At 41.2% G+C, this 17,105-nt stretch overlaps 1 protein-coding gene across 1 annotated transcript; it reads left to right on the top strand.

Annotated features, from left to right (window-relative positions):
• The first annotated feature begins 6,726 nt into the window (after positions 1–6,726).
• Positions 6,727–16,835, top strand: LOC116324343 (growth hormone secretagogue receptor type 1-like). The gene is made up of 5 exons (XM_039611589.1): positions 6,727–6,859; positions 8,101–8,276; positions 9,534–10,395; positions 12,765–12,996; positions 16,745–16,835. The coding sequence occupies exons 1-5, from the start codon at positions 6,727–6,729 to the stop codon at positions 16,833–16,835; spliced, it is 1,494 nt and encodes a 497-aa protein (XP_039467523.1).
• The last annotated feature ends 270 nt before the right edge of the window (positions 16,836–17,105 follow it).

Genomic DNA, 17,105 nt, shown 5'->3' on the forward strand with positions numbered 1-17,105 from the left:
TCTCCTGGTTGGCTGGCTTTATGATTTTTTTTTAATCCTGTCAAGGAATCCTCTCCTCCTCAGTAATTTCTTTTCTGTTTTTTTTTTCGTTTCTTGAGCTACCCCTCATCTCTTCATGTTTTGTTAGGAAAATATAAAATAGGTGCAGCCATTTAGGTGCAAACAAACATGCAAATACAGTATATAAGGCAAAAACAGAGTTTGTGCAATTCTAATAAGCTTGAGAGTTAATATTTGGTGTGAGGCTCTTTATCCTTCAACACAGCCTGAACTCTCTTAGGCAGCTTTCTTGTTATTTCTTGAAGTAGTCTTCAGGAATAGTTCGTCTGGGCTCTGGAGAAGCCAGATCATGACTGATAGTGTTCCACTGTGTATTTTCTATCCAGGTTTTTTTTTTTTCCTGCACTGGCAGTGTGTTTGGGATCATTGTCTTGATGAAAAAAATCAAGGCTTTACCAATCAGACACTTTTCAGATGGTATTGCATGGTGGATTAAACTCTGATAGTACTTTTCTGAATTCATAATTCCATCAATTTTGACATGATCCACAACACCACAGGTTTAAATGCACAGTGTCGTGCTTTAGTATTTGCTGGTTTATTCCTGTTTCTTTCAGATGCTGTTCATCTGCTGTAGATGGGTTTTTAGTCCCGTCACTTCTTCTTTTGTCCTCCACTTGTCCAGTTTCTTCAGACTTTTTGAGGACATGGTGCACATCATCTCGAGATATGCACATATGATGAGTTTTTACTAGTCGGGATTGTCCTTGTTTTTCTCAAAGGTAATCCTTCTTCCTGCTGCCATACCCTTTGATTGTGGGTAACTATAATATTGGTACTGTTCATTCATATATTCATAAAGTGTCACAGGCTACAGAAAATCACTCCTATAATCTGCCTCACTGCTCTTGTGCTCCAGTCAGTCATACTCAGGACCCAATCCTGCAAACCTCTCTTCATTTACACTGATGGCTGACTGAATCCAGGAAACACAGGTGATCCAAGACAGGAAAAACAATCAAAACATTGAGCTCAGTCTAATTAACAGACTGAGATCTATACCAAAATAAACAACAGAAACTCATCGTGTGATCAATAATCACACACCCCACTGATAATGTTTGCGAGCCGGGTATAGTGAAAAGAGGGATGGAAGATCTGCCAGTAATAAAGAAAATATCCATCCAGGATTACCAACTAGGCGACATCCCTGATGCTCAAAGAAACCCTGTATCATAAATCACCATATAATCAATAAAAAATACAAGGTACTTAAAAGCTACTTTTTGTATATTTCTGATCTTCAAACTAGCTAAAAACCTTCCAAAATGAAGTAAAGCTATCAAATAATCCAAAAATGTTCAAAAAATCAGTTTTGTGTTGAAGAGACATCAACTGAAGTTGAACTAGAGCAGGGCTGTACTTCTGTGCAAGACCAATTTGTACAAAAAGATAGTACATCACATTAATGTAATACATTATTTAACCAGGCAAGTCACTGAGACGACTTTTTATTTACTATGGTGACCACGCAAACCCTGCACGGAAAGGCCCCGGCCAAAGCCAGGACCTTCTTGTTGTGCCACCGTGCTATCTATTTCATGCTCAGTTGATATAAAATTATATTTTAGTAAATTGCTTCAAGTTTTTCTCTATCAAGAAAAGGACACATCATAGACATCATTTTATTGTAGAAGTACTGTGTGGCGGAAAAACAATTGTTTTCATTGCCAAGTCTGACAGCTAGAAAAACAACCCATTTCCAACTGACCTGTGCAATGATATGACTTCCTTTCAAACTAAATTATCCCTATAAGCTTCAAAAGCTCATAAGACCGCTCATCCCTTCCAGAAGTGTTTTTTGCTCTGGGCAAAACCACGAACAAAGTCACCGAGCTCCTTACACATGCACATTTCACCCACATCTAACATGCTGACGACAAGAACCAACCGTTAACCCTCTGAGGTATAAGTCATCATCACTGACAAACCCTAACCCTGACCCCAACCTTTGAATTCATATGTATTTTTTATATACTCATTGAATTGTTCTCACAAATCTTTGCAAACAGATGATAAAAAATCATAACTCTGGTAAATATCAAAGACTTTATCCAAAATACTACTCAAAAGGTAGAGCAGGTCATCTACTAATTGGAAGGTTGGTGGTTCAAACCCTGGCTGCTCCAGTCTGCATGCCAATGTATCGTTGGGGAAGACACTGAAACACAAGTTGCTCTTTGATGCATTCATTGGAGAACATCTATCATTCCATGATCAGAGATTTTTAAGTGCTTCTGTAAATGAGTGAGTAAGAAGACTTACTGTTTACTGTTAGGATTAGGTTTAGCACTTATGATGGCTTAGACTGCAGACAGAGCAATGGCGTAAACATCCAGATTCAAATTGTTTGTGTTGGCATCACTGCTGACTTCTCTCTGTACTGACTATATTAGTTGTAAGTTGTTACGTCCCCCCGAAGGGGTCTAGGCGTGCGAGTGAGGGGACCAGTAACAAATGGGTCCAGAACAGAATGAAAGGAAAACAGCCATAGCTGCGGTGCACCTCACTTCAAGCAGGATAACCACACACCAAGCAAAGACACCAGAGAACACCACCCCTGCTCACAGCTCATCCCCAGCTTAAATAGCCTCAGAGGTGATTGCTGACTGGATTCAGGTGGCAAACGAGGCTAACCAAGAGCAGCTGTGTCCTGGGGAGAGAGGAGAGTGAGAGACAGAGGGGGTAGGAGAGGCAAGAGAGGAGGCGGCGGAGAAAAACACCACGCCCACACAAGGGCAGTTTCAGGAGGCCCAGCTAGGGCCGTAACACCCCCTCCCATAAATACAAACCAGTGGTTTGTTACAGAATGTCCTACCCAACTTTTAAACATATCACTTACCATGCACCATAATAACGGTTAGGCATACCCTGCCAAATCTGCCAAGACCTTTTTGATGGGTTGAAAACACTGCATGGGGTTGGCTCAAGTCCCTCAACATAGTGTCCCAAGTGACAGCCAGATGTTTTTTGAGCCATCACATATGGAGAACCCAGCGAATAGCTTGAAGGCCTTTCCGAAACACTTTTCAGACGCTTCTTCGCTAGGTCATGGCGACAGGTATGCTGGTTAGCCAGAGGTGCAGGGTTGAATGTTTGTGTCGTACACAATGTGTCACACTGCAGGTCATCTGGACCCGAAAGATTGTCAACAGGTGGCATCTCAAAATTAGTTGACCTCCGACATTCACCAAATGAGACCACTGAGCAATTATGCTCCAATGGTTGCCTAGGACTGGCAACTTTGTCCGTTTGTGAACCACAGTTCACTCTTTTGACAGCAGATCGTTTTTGCTTTGAGATGGCTTTCAAACAGTGAGCAACCAGGTGGCCAGGTTTGTGGCAAAAGAAACAGAGCTTTATTCTGGATCTTGAAACCATGCCTGTATCGGCTATGTTAGCTGGCACACTCCTAGCCCTCGAGACAGACTGTTTCTGTTTGTAGGCCTCACAATTTGCTATCAAATGGCCAGACCCGAAACAGAAGAAACACTTTCTTTTCACCTTGGGACGGGACACAGGTACCTCGCTTTTCGGGTACTTCACAGCTGGCACATTGCTAACCTTCACTGGGGCATCACATCCGTCGTGCTTAACACTGGTTTTATGGATGAGAGCAAACTCATCAGCCAGTGTTGCAGCCTGCTGTAATGAGGACACCTTCTGTTCACTAAGGTGCACTGCAATGCGCTCTGAGACGCAGTTCTTAAACTCCTCTATCAACATTAATTCACGCATCGACGCCAGGTCAGTAGCTTTGCTGGACACACACCACCGATCAAAAAGCACACTTTTCTTCCTCGCAAAATCTTGGTAGGATTGACCCTGTCCCTTTTTTAATCCCCGGAAACGCTGTCTATAGGCTTCTGGGACTAGCGCATAAGCTAGCAGGATAGCACTTTTCAGCTTATCATAGTCCAGGCTGTCCTCAGCTGACAGCGAGGAACAAACTTCCTGAGCTTTACCTACCAGCTTACAATGTAGCAAAATAGCCCACGAGTCCCGCGGCCAGTGCAAGGCTGTGGCTATACGCTCAAAGGACTCAAAATAACTATCAACCTCAGTGTCGCGGAACACTGGAACCAGACGAATGTTTTTCCCCACATCAAATGGTGCTTCTGCCTGCTGAATGGCAGTCGCAGGAAGGGAAGCCTGCTGGAGTTCCAACTGGAGTTCTAACTGTCGCAACTTGACAGCTGTCTCCGCTTCCACCTTTTTCAACTCAACCTCTCTGGCTCTGGCAAGCTCCGCGTCAAAACGTCTAAGCTCCAACTCCTTCTTTAGCTGGAACTCTCTCTCACGTTCCTCCTTTTCCAACTGGAGACGAGCCAGGCGTGCACGGAGCTTAGCATCCTGCTTCGAGCCTATACTTGATTCAACGGAATCAAGTATAGTTCCAGCCCTCCTGCACCTCTGTTTTGAGTTTTGTTTGTTGTGAAGTTTGGTCTGGCAATAAAGCTGCGTTTTCAGTTTAAATCTCGTCTCTGAAGAGTCCTGCACTTTGGGTCCACCACGCCTGCCTGCCTGCCACACAGTCCATAGCTGCGGTGCACCTCACTTCAAGCAGGATAACCACACACCAAGCAAAGACACCAGAGAACACCACCCCTGCTCACAGCTCATCCCCAGCTTAAATAGCCTCAGAGGTGATTGCTGACTGGATTCAGGTGGCAAACGAGGCTAACCAAGAGCAGCTGTGTCCTGGGGAGAGAGGAGAGTGAGAGACAGAGGGGGTAGGAGAGGCAAGAGAGGAGGAGGCGGAGAAAAACACCACGCCCACACAAGGGCAGTTTCAGGAGGCCCAGCTAGGGCCGTAACAAAGTTCACTGAGAGAAAACAAAAACAGTCAAATTCCTGATAAAAAAGCAGATTCTGAAAGTTATTGATTCAACAATGGACAATGCTTCAAATACAAAGATTACTGAAGTCTCCAAATTCTAACATGTGGATGCCTTGCACACCTGGTGGTCCAGAACATCTGTAGCATCACCACTCTTTAAAGGTGGGCACCCACAATTCAGTATCAGACAAATGCAAAATGTGATCCCCATCCACCGTCCCATTCGTGAGTTTAAGTTTGAATTATTTGGGATCACTTGGCTTATCAACAAAATGTTACACTTGTTATAATTACTCATGAATTAATTATGCTTCATGGGAAAAACTTGTTGTATGAGATGACAGTGATATTTTCCATGAGAATATTTGTGCCAAAGTTGAAAACATCACCTTGAGACCATTGTGACACATTGTGTTTATGAGTCTTTGTGTTTTATGACCTCCGTCTTTAAGTACAAATTAAAAACTGCTCCAGATAAGGACAGTGATTTGTACATGGTTATGAGACAGGAGTAAATGCTTAGACAACATCTTTGAGTCAAATACATGAATTCACTGTCCTGTTAGGAACCGAGCTAAGCTAACAATCTAAGAGGTTTTTTTAAACTCACTATTAGAAAGTTATTTCTTTTAGAGCTTTAAATTTCCATTTCAGAACTATAAATAGTCACGTGAAAAATAAAGTTCGTCACAAACTAAAAACAACCATTCTGCTTCTGTAACAATCAAGAGAATGAACCTGGTTAACTGATAATCAGCGAGTGTGAGCGGCTCTATAAAAGCAGAAAGTTTGGCAGTTTAGTGGTCTGAAACATTCAGGTATTAACACGATGCCATAATCATCCCAGGTGTGGAAATCTCAGCAAATTAACCCAAGCTCAGACTGTGCAATACTCAGACAAACTCCAAAAAACTCAAGAGCTACATCTCATAGGCCTCGATTAACGTATTGAATGCTAATGTTCATGACAGCACAATTAGAAAAAGAACAAGAATGGCTCATATTGGACGAGTTGTACGAGAAAGCCTCTTCTCACTATAAAGGCCATCAGAGAAAAGATTTACAAAGATACATCTGAACAAGAACAAGATGTCTCGAAACAAGTTTGATTTCATTATGACACGAAACAGCCTGTGGCATCTTAGCGAACATTAAGTGGGGTAGTGTAAAAGAGGTATGTGGTGTGCTGTACACAGTAAGACGTGAGAGAGAGAGGTATAAGAAAGAGAGTCAAAGAGAGAGAGAGAGAGATTGTAGGTGTGTAAGTCACGGCCAAGGCAGACGTGTGTGTCCACAGCAGAGATACATGACACGCCGAGGCTCAGCTCAGTCCAGTCAGTGAGTACATTAAGTTATAACTGTGTTTTTGCATGTGGCTAATTTTTCAATCTGAAAATACTAATATGTAGTTTTAGCATTTTTTTCAGATGTTGCAACAAAACTGACTTTTTGTTGTTGTTTTTGTTTTCATTGATATTATTTGTTCCACGTGGTGGACATTTGGAGCTTATTGTTGAGGGCAGATGTAAACACTGGTGTGCACTCTATAATGTTGTTGTTAACCTTTAATTTAACTGTACTCGCTTACGTCACCAACACTTTGTCTTGTAAACCCGTCTAAATGTGTTTTTTCCTCGTTCCAGCTGGACCGTCCTTTCTCTCCCCTGAACATCCCTGTCAGCGTTGGCCCTTATCGAGCGCCATAGGAAATCCATCAGCGTGCGTCACCTCTGCACCCTGTAACCCAAGGGACATACTCTGCTGCTTTCCCTGCTGTCACTTTTCTTGTCGATGCCCACCCTTTCCCCCCTCGCACCCCATCCATCATGGATTTGATGGATGTAGACGCGGGCAGTGGCTGTGGAGAAAAAAACTGCGGCCTTACGTCCGGCTTCCCGGAGGACTGCTCCAACCAAGAGTGCCACTGGGAGGAACCTATGTTTGGACTGATTGAATTAGGTGGGTAAACAGAGTTGTGAAAGTAGTGATGAATAAGGTCTTAGAAATAAAAATAAAAACCTGAAGCTACAGTGCATCTTTCTCTTTAGGAAGAAAAAGAACAAATTGTTGTAGTTTGGGAGTATAATACTGTGGTCAGAGTATTGCTGAGTACTGCTTGATTCACTCCAGAACCTTGACTTGCTCTACACATGTGGTTTTAGGCTAAAGGATAGGATTGGTTTCTTGGGTTATGCGACTCACATCTAAGAAACTCATCAGCAATGGATTGTCTTGAGAGGTGTCCTTGCTAGCTTGCATGGTTGCATGCCCCTATTGTTAGTTAAATTTGTCAGTAGTAAACTTTATCTGATGTAAACATGGCATAAGGCCCTTAAATCTGCCAGAGGCTCATCTGCTTACCTTTAACATGAAGGGGTTCTTTTCCTTTTCTTTTCTTCTTTTTTTGGGAATTAGCTTTTTGTGTTTTTTTGCAACACCCAGGCTAGCACTCTCCATTTACACTTTTTGTGTCACATAGCGTATATGATAGTGTATATAAAAAGAACCACAACACCTGGTTATTGAAGTTGTGTTTTGAAGGCTCAAGCTGTGCATTTTTCCATCACAATCCTGATGTTTTAAATCCAGACTTTACAAGCAGGGGGTGGATCTGACAGACAATCTGAGAGACACTGGTTCATCATTGACTGGTTTTATTTTCTCCTTTTATGCAGTCAGTGATAAGGAAAGGGGGGCAACTCTTCTAGGAAAAAAAAGGTCTGACTCTAATCAGGTCTTTATTAGAGTCAGAAGCTTTTCCAGTTATTTGACAAGTTGCTAGCCTGTGAACATACTGTTCCCAGGTAGACCACTCTGCTCTCTCCTTGTCATTTTCTCATAGTATCAAGCTGGCAGCGGTGGTAATATAAGGATATTATTCTAGCTCCACTCTTTGTCTAGTATCTGGAAATGTTGATCTTTTTTATTATCTGTGCCAAAAAGGCATGTCCACCTTTTATATACAGTCTATGGTTTTTGCTAAGCTAACCAGCTGCTGGCTATAGCTTCAGTGCATTATTTGTAAAGAACTCTATGAGAAAGAGACGTCTGTGAGTTTTACATGTTAAACATGTTAATGAACATACGCTGTATTAGCAACACAACATGATTTTATTGTCCATTCTTGGTAAAAATCTATACACATCGGAAATAGATCAAATTGAGATCTGATGAAAAAACATAATTATTTCTTCTTGCAGTGTGCGTGACTGTGATTTACATCCCCCTGATGTTATTTGGCCTCCTGGGAAATATACTAACAATTTTGGTGGTTTGGCTGCGTCCACACATGAGAACCTCCACCTACCTCTACCTGAGCAGCATGGCCGTTAGTGATCTGCTGATTCTCCTGCTGCTGCCTCTGGATTTATATAAGGTATCTACTGACACAGTGCATATTTTGTAATGCATGCATGTTGTGACACTAAGCAATCAGATCATGATGTTAGTTAGGATGAGGGTCGAGTCAAAGAAAATCACCCCATTGGGTGAACAAAGCAGGCACAATAGATTTGCTTCCTGTTTGTGCTTTCTAGTAATTGTTTAAAGATGTTATTGTTGCCTTCCCCTCAGGGGGATCTCTGCCTCTAAATTAAGTTTTGTTACATTGAAAGCTTGTGTCACACTTAAAGCAATCTTAAATCACTCTTCTATCGTGGGCTCAGCACAATCACTTTAAGTATGTGGATCAATACTTAAAGTGTTCTTCTCGTCTTCTTCATGAAATTTTATTTATATATCACCAAGTCACAGCAACAGGTGCCTCAAGGTGCTTTCCTTCTCTCACCCCAACCGGTCACAGCACAACCGCCCCTCCCTGAGCCTGGTTCTGCCGGAGGTTTCTTCCTGTTAAAAGGGAGTTTTTCCTTCCCACTGTCGCCAAAGTGCTTGCTCATAGGGGGTCATATGATTGTTGGGTTTTTCTCTGTATTTATTATTGTGCTATCTACTGTACAATATAAAGCGCCTTGAGGCGACTTCTGTTGTGATTTGGCGCTATATAAATAAAATAGAATAGAATTGAATTGAATATATCATAAACCCTCTATGAGTACACATTTTGGTGCTAGTAGGAATGAAAAACTCCCTTATAACAGGAAAGAAACCTCTTGCAGGAGCTGGCTCAGGGAGGGGTGGCCATCTGCTGTGACTGGTTGGGGATGATGGGAGGAAGACAGCACTCTGTATGATTTCATAAAGAGAAGATATCTTTAAAACAGTCATCTGAAGCATACAGCCAATCAACAGATGGGCCGACAGGAAGGGTGGCATTAAAGGAGCTAAAACAACTCAGTTCAGCGGGGATGATCTGGTCACACTGGAGCAGTTGGGGTAATTGTGTTTGGAGTTTGCATGTTCTCGGTGTGCCTATGGGGGTTCGCTCTGTTAGGTTAGGTGGGCATTGACTGAAAACAATACCTTTTGTCTTGGAGCATTATAAGTAGAAAATTATGATTTCCCTTATAATAAAGTAGTCTTCAGGATGTTCATTTAAACTAAGCAGCTGAGTTAATATTAAATACTTTTCTTATCTGAGTATGTTGACATGCTATGCACTGCCCACATATTCTTTACAGGTTAACAAAAGGTATAAAATGCAATCAGAGGAAAATAATTGTTCTGTCTCTCCAAGCTCTGGAGGCCCAGACCCTGGCCCCTGGGAGATCTTGCCTGTAAGCTGACTATGTTCCTCTCAGAGTGCTGCACCTTCTGCACCATCCTCCACATCACCTTCCTCTCCCTGGAGAGGTACCTGGCAGTCTGCTGGCCGATCACAGCCAAGACAGTAGTGACACGGCGCAGAACCCGGGCCATCATAGGCTGCCTCTGGCTAAGTGCAGCTGTGAGTGCCGCACCAGTGCTGGTCATGGTTGGAGTTGAGGACGTTGGAGGAGAAGACCTCGGGCTCGTCCAATGGAAGGAAGACGGGGGGTGGACAGGCAGGGAAGGAGATCAGGGAGGGTTTACGATGGGTGGAGGAGAAAAAGAAAGCAGACACATGATGATGTTGGATGGAGCTCTAGAGGGAATAAAGTGGGGTGAAAAAGAGACAAAGAGTTGGGAGGAACGAGTCGGTGAGCTGAAAAGGATTGGAGAAAAAATGAAGACTGAAACAGCAGAAGTAGATAACAGGCCACCAGAAAGCAAAGGGGAAATGACACATGAAAAACATACAGTTGTAGATGGAAGGGAGGGAGACAGAAAGATGGGATTTGAGGGAGAGCAGCAAAACAAAAAGGAAGACGAGGGAGGAGGAAAGGATGGAAGCTCCAGTGAAGGCCGTGGGGGAGAGACTGACAAGAGAGAGTGCCGCTGTACACATTTCGCCATCTCCTCTGGCCTGTTGTCGGCCATGATGATCCTCTCCAATTTGTATTTCCTGGTACCTCTCTGCATTCTGGGACTGGTATATAGTCTGATTGGGCGCACACTGTGGCTCCGCCCAAAAAGCAGCCGTAGAGACCAGAGTCACAGGAACACTGTCAAAATGCTGGGTGAGGAAAAACACACACACACACTGTGTTTTATATTGTGTTATATCTTTGTGGGTACATATAATTGACATAATGTGTTACCTAGCCACTCACCCTAACCCTAACCATCATAAATGAATGCCTAACCCTAACCGTTAGCCTAAACCTAACTATAACCTAATAGTAACCCTGACACTAAAACCATATTTTGATACCTTCAAACTTGTGGGGACGTGGCTTTTGGTCCCCACAAGCATAGTAAACTTCCAATTTTTGGTCCCCACAAAGATATGTAAACACACACACACACACACACACACACACACACACATACACGCCCATAAAGTATGTAAATGTATAACTGAAAATGATTACTTATTATTAAAGTAAAAGAAGCTGCCAAATTGCAAAATGGAATCAGGGCAGAGTTACTCAAATAATATTAAATTCACATCAGTATAAAATTAATAAAAACATGAAGCATTTGTACTGCAAATTTATCATTATCACTGTCAGACACAAATCCTAAATAAAGTTGGCTATGTTATAGCTGAAGGTTAAACTCGATGGACCAGGCTAACGCAGAGGGACCACCTGTATTTTGCATTAGCAACACATGCTAGCATGCTGTTGGCCTCATCACTTCACATTAGTTATATCACAAGATTTTAAACCTAACCTGTTTTACTCATGTGCAAAAGTTATTATTCCAATAATAAATAAGGCCTGCATGTTGATAAACAAACACTAAGCTACTGTTTATTTATTTAGGGAACTCTCGCTGTGCAACTTAAATTGAATAAAATAAAAAATAAAATAAAATAAAATAAAATGAAATAAAATAAAATAAAATAAAATAAAAATTTGTCTTTGGCTTTATTAGATATGAAACTGGCTTGTAATCAAACAGTTCATCCACCAATTTAGACATTCATAAACTATAAGAATTATTAGCTTGAATTATTTAATTATTCATGAAACCATTAAAAAGTTTTATATGTATAAAAGTAAATTACTGCAAGATTAGTTTTGATAATTTTTGATATAACATATGTCACACAATGAATGACTTTTATCAAAATGTACATTATACATTACATTATCAATACTATTATTGCAATGAAATACTCTAAAGAAAAGAAACTGTTTCCAAATCTGTGCTAATGGCTAACAAAAAATGGGTAAATCTAAGATTAGGAAGCATAGTTCCTTTTCCCCCCCTCAGTTGAACCAAAGGGGTGTGATGGGTGATACCATACCACACGATTTCAGTGATTAAGCACAATTTTTTAAATCAGCCAACCCAAAATTGAAAGATGTATGTATTTTTTGGGTATGTTAGATGAACAGAACATGCAAATAAATGGACTTGTTGTGGTAATGTTTAAAGTGGTCTTGAGCAATAGTCCTATAGTCTTTCCAAAGGACATTGGACAATTGTATCTTTAGGCACTTTGTTATTAGCATCCTGTCAAACCATTTGTTCTATTTTCTTTAGCTATATCTACCAGAAATGCCATAGATAACATAAAATATTACTTTTTGCACAAATAATGTAATTCCTAAAGAACTATTAGCTGAAAACTTGGCATATCTCAGCATGTTGTGGATTTTGTCTTTAAGCATTTTGTGAAAACTGGACAAATGGAGGAAAAAAGAAAAAGTGGCAGGCCAAAAAAATATATCTAATACAGAGAAGAAAATTAAGCAAAGACCTGAAATGGGACCTGAGAGATACATCTGACCTTTCAGTTTGTCCATCTACTGTAGCCCTTGCTGGGAACTGGACTGAAAAACACTGGTAAAAGGTCTGATTGGAGTGATGAATCTCCAGATTTGAAACTTTCAAATTCTTTTAAATTCTCAGGCCAGGTGAGAGGCTGGGTTTTGTTTGATTATTGATATTAAAGTAGTTTGTTGTTTTGTTTGTTTATTTTTTTTTACATCAAGTTGGAACAGTTGTTGTTGGGTTAGTTAGTTCTTGGAAGGCTATCCGTCATTGACTGGTGTAGAAACAGCTTGATACAGAATGGAACCAAAAGGCTGCCAACATCCAAAGAAGAGCTTTCAAAAAGCCCGGAGAACTATTCCTGAAGACTACATCAATAAATTATAAGAAAGCTACCTGGGAGAGTTCAGGCTGTGTTGAAGAATAAAGGCGGTCATACCTAATACTGACTCTGAAGCTCATTCGACCTGTATTTCCATGTGTGTTTGCACATGGTTACATTAATGGCTGTGCCTAGTTCCCATTTTTAAAACAAAATATAAAAAACTGAGGGGTGGGCAAAGACTTTTGCATAGTGCATGCAGTACATGCAGTGATTGGTCAGGATTTGATCTGGAACTTTGGTGGTTCTGACTTAATGTTCTCATCATTTTTTCTTTAGGAGTGATCGTCTTGGCGTTCGTCTTGTGTTGGCTGCCCTTCCATGTTGGTCGAACCATATTTTCTCTTTCTCTGGGCACTGGGACTGAGAGACAGGAAACTTACTTGGACACTAACTCCCAGTCAGACACTACGACACATCCTGATGTCAGCATGGACAGAAAAGATGTCACCATACCCACCGTTATTAACCCACCTAGCCACTTAGACTTGGACATGAACACTGAAACACTGTCCTTGCACTCTCATATCATGTCACATACAAAAGGGCAACATGAAAAGACTGACATAAACACACAAAATGGACACACTCACAATCAAAATCTTTCAGCTCATGATACAAATACGCAACCAGACAATAGAAACACACACAACCAACTGCAAAGAAGCACAAACACAATCACACACAGCATGCAAAGTAAGTTATCGATTACCGTAAAGTCACAACATGACACACCTGAAACAGCACCTCCCATCCCCACAACTGCATATTCTGCAGCATCTACGGAGCTGTACAATGACCACACCTACAATGACACAGTCTTCAGTGACACATACTCACCCCCTGATACACACTTGTACTTTTTATACTATCTGTCTCAGTATTTTAATCTTGTGTCCTCCGTGCTCTTCTACCTCAGTGCTGCCGTCAATCCTTTATTGTACAACCTAATGTCTGCCAGATACAGACACGCTGTATGCAGCCTCATACACACACAGTCTCACACACAAGCCCGTCGCATGCACACGCTCACAGTGCACCACTCCACAACCACTTTGTGATGGCAAAAAACAAATGTATGCACAGAAATGGATGCACCCACTGCAAGCAAAAAAGAGGAAACAATCAAACAAACCTCAATTTCTTTTCATTACAATGTGGTACTGTACCACAAATTGAGAATATTGACATTTATTAATATAAAAATATTTGGATTAAAGGCATATTAATGCTTATGGCTCAATATAGACCAATTCTAGCACAAGCAGTTTTAATTCTTTCTGTAATTTATGTATAAGAAAAACACCACATGAACTTCATATACTGGGCAAAAATATTGTGAATGGCATTTCATCAGTACATGGAATAGTCCATGCAATAATGCACAGGCTAAAACACATAGTCCAGTTTTAGCCTGTGCATTACTACATAGCCCGCTTTTTTCACCCAAAAGATCTATGCACAATGAAAAGACTTATTTATTTATCTAAAAGTGAGTGATGCTAATTCAGTGAGACTTTGGGCTAGATGAGAGTTTTTATATTCAGAATACGCCCACCTAGATTTTAGCCCAAGTCCATATAAGCTGTGTCCAAATTCAGGGGCTGCATCCTTCGGAGGCTGCATTTGTAGACCAATTACGTCAAAGACAGGCAACGAAGGCTGCCCAAATTAGAAGACTCCTCCAAAGGCGTAGAACAAATGCATCCTTCATTTCCCTGGATTTGAAGGGTGGGTTGGGTGTGTCCTTCGTGGCCCAGCCTATCCCAGAATTCATAGCGCAGCCCAGCCAATTCCAGTTTCCAACAATGTTGGCAGCTACTTAGTTTTAATATTACTCTTTCTGGGTCACAAAATAAACTTTTAACATATTTTCAGGCGAGAATGTAGCTGTGTAAACTTCAAATATCTGCTTGATTTATCAAGAGATCACATATTTGCAAAAGTGCTCCGATATTTTCGGAGATGTCTGTTACCCACCAGCTTGATAGCTTGCCGGGGGTTCAAGGCTCACTAGAGCCAGCGAGAACACCAGACTCCCAGCACATCGTTTTCAGATCCCCACGGTCTTTCGCTACTCAGGTTAAACATGATATATAAGTCACTTAGATAACTTAAAAATTTTATTGTTTGGCTTTTTCCAGTGTTTTATTTGTTTCTGAGTAAATCGGTTTGGCTGAGATTAAAGTTCTAGTTTTCACACAGCTGAATAAACGTCAAACAGAAAACTGATTAAACAGAAGTGTTCGATGGTCGAGAATTTACTGCAGTGTGCTGTTATATTTTAGGGAGCAAGGAGCAGACGGCTGATTTTATTAAACTCCACCGAGACAGCTGGTGACGCAAATCTGAAGGCTAGACTGTCCAATTTCACAGCCTTGCACTTCTGGCCTTCTCGGTCTTCGAAGGACCCAGCCCACGTAGACCGCGAAGGCCGGGTCCTTCGAAGGATCCAGCCCTTGAATTTGGATACAGCAATAGTTTTACTCAGGAGCCATCATGGAACGCCTCCAGGAACCTCGTCAAAAATCTTTCCGATTGGTTTTCCTGAAAATTCCATTTTACCTATCTTTACAATACAGGGTTAGGGTTACCACCTATAATGGCTCAGACCTCAGAAGGTTAACCAGACCTGAATCCTAAGTTTAGATGAGTTATCAATGACCAGGTGAATGTCAAAAGGTTAAAACATGTTTTTCCCTGAAACTTTTATTTCTACTGTACCACCATCTTTGCTGTTGTGAAATAATCCCCAGTAGTCCTGTTAGGGATATTTGAGTGTCATGTCTCTGTCTCCTCTGTCATCTCTGTTTGACTTATTGATTAATAATTGTGTTTGATTTTTTCTCCCACAGCCAGCAATTATATTTGACTGACTATGATCACAACTGCAGTACGTCCGTTTGGTGTACAAAGACTTATGTTCATTTTTGTTAAATGTAAGAAACATGTTAATCTTATTTATGTTCATCCACTTGTAAATTAAATTGGTGTCACTGTGTGTCCCATGATAAGCTTATTTGCTTTTTTGGTGAGTCTGTGAACTACAAACTGTAGCTCTAATCATAATATGCATCACATTTTCTCAGTGGCTGAATAGCTCAGCAGGTTAAGAACTGAACTAGCAATAAGAAGTCATCATTTTGAGGCTTGGGTGTCTGTTATAGATACAGCTGTTGAATCAGTGTGAGTTGGCATCAGCTTCATGCTTGATATAAATATAACCCGACTGCAGGCTACATCTCTATGTACCATTCAAACCAAAGGCGGGCAATTAATTTTCCCAAGGTGCCACTGGGACTGCTGTAAAACGCTGCACCAATAAGCTGAACTCAATGTCGTTTGAAATTACTTCAATATTTAAAGATTTGAAGTGCTGTTGCAACTTTGCATTTAGTTTAATTAGTTCATCTAGTATTTTTCAGTTATTCTTTTCTTGTTCAGTGAAGGAAAACTTGCCTGTTTTAGACTTGAATAAGTGCAACAAGAGGTGGAAATACAATGAACACTGGACAAGTGATCGTCACCAAGAGAGAGGATCTGTGCCTGGACTTGTAAAACATTATAAGTGAGAATGTTTGTTCACGTGTGAAGGTAGATCCAGAGACAGCAAAGTTCTTTTCTTTGAGACAATAAAAATCCAGCAGTGATCCTGACTTGACAATACAGTGAAGGAACTGTTGGAAGTCCAGAAAGCACTGGATAAGGAACAGTTAGAAGGGAAGGAAACAGAAGTAGAAAGGTCAGACACTATGCTGACAAGTGTGTAAAACAAGTACACAAACAGGAAAAAGAAGCAAACCTGAAACAAGACTGAGCTGAAGACAGTAAGAGAGAAGGAGAAGAAAGCAAAGAAGACAGGTAGGATCTGGAGCTGGTTTAGCTGGTTCAGCGGTGCCAGTGGCACAACGGTTCAGGAGAATGATGATGAATGATAAACTCATTCCTGAGCACAGTTTCCTCTTTCTCCCCCCTCTCTACTTTTTTGTTATTTTCTTCTCCACTCTCCACCTTTAATCTACTTCCTCTGTCTTGCTGATCCTCCTCCACCACCGTTCTTCCTCTCTTTCATTCTCCTTCCACCTCCCTTCTCTTCACTTTCCTTTTATTAGCCCGCCCTACCTTTTGCTTAATCCCCTCCACCCTCACCCCCTTCTCTTTATCCTCGCTCCTCTTTGAGGTTTTCTGGCCACACCCACTTGGGAGAAGACCCCAGCGGTACACCCAGATATATCTCAAATGGTCTGGGAACACCTCAGGATCTTCTGGGAGAAACTGCAAAATGTTGCTGGGGAGAAGTACATCTGGAATAAGCTGGATACCCTGCAACCATCAACAGATTTCAGCTAAGCAGAAGAAAATCAAAATCAAAAAATAAGTTACTCAAGTCCAGTACGTCTTCTTCCTTTGAAGACGGCCACAATTCTGAATATAGTTACTATTTGGATCATTGTTTTATCTTACTTTAGCTTAGCAGCTAATCAACGCAGATGTGTCAAGCATGGCTAAATAATTAGCTGAGGCATTACTTAGTGGTGATACCTCTTATCTTTTTAAGAAACGTATCATCAGCAGCTAATCTAAGAGTTAGCCTCCAGTGATGTTTGCTGCTTACACGTG

Source organism: Oreochromis aureus, linkage group 4, assembly GCF_013358895.1.
Source record: "Oreochromis aureus strain Israel breed Guangdong linkage group 4, ZZ_aureus, whole genome shotgun sequence".
In the NCBI taxonomy this organism is placed as follows: Eukaryota; Metazoa; Chordata; class Actinopteri; order Cichliformes; family Cichlidae; genus Oreochromis; species Oreochromis aureus.

What these genes read in the sequence shown, in the direction of transcription:
- LOC116324343 (XM_039611589.1), top strand. Translation starts at nt 6,727, where the DNA reads ATGGATTTGATGGATGTAGACGCGGGCAGTGGCTGTGGAGAAAAAAAC. An exon ending in GTTTGGACTGATTGAATTAG is followed by an intron (nt 6,860 to 8,100) that starts GTGGGTAAACAG and finishes TTCTTCTTGCAG; the next exon opens with TGTGCGTGACTGTGATTTAC. An exon ending in TGCCTCTGGATTTATATAAG is followed by an intron (nt 8,277 to 9,533) that starts GTATCTACTGAC and finishes TGTCTCTCCAAG; the next exon opens with CTCTGGAGGCCCAGACCCTG.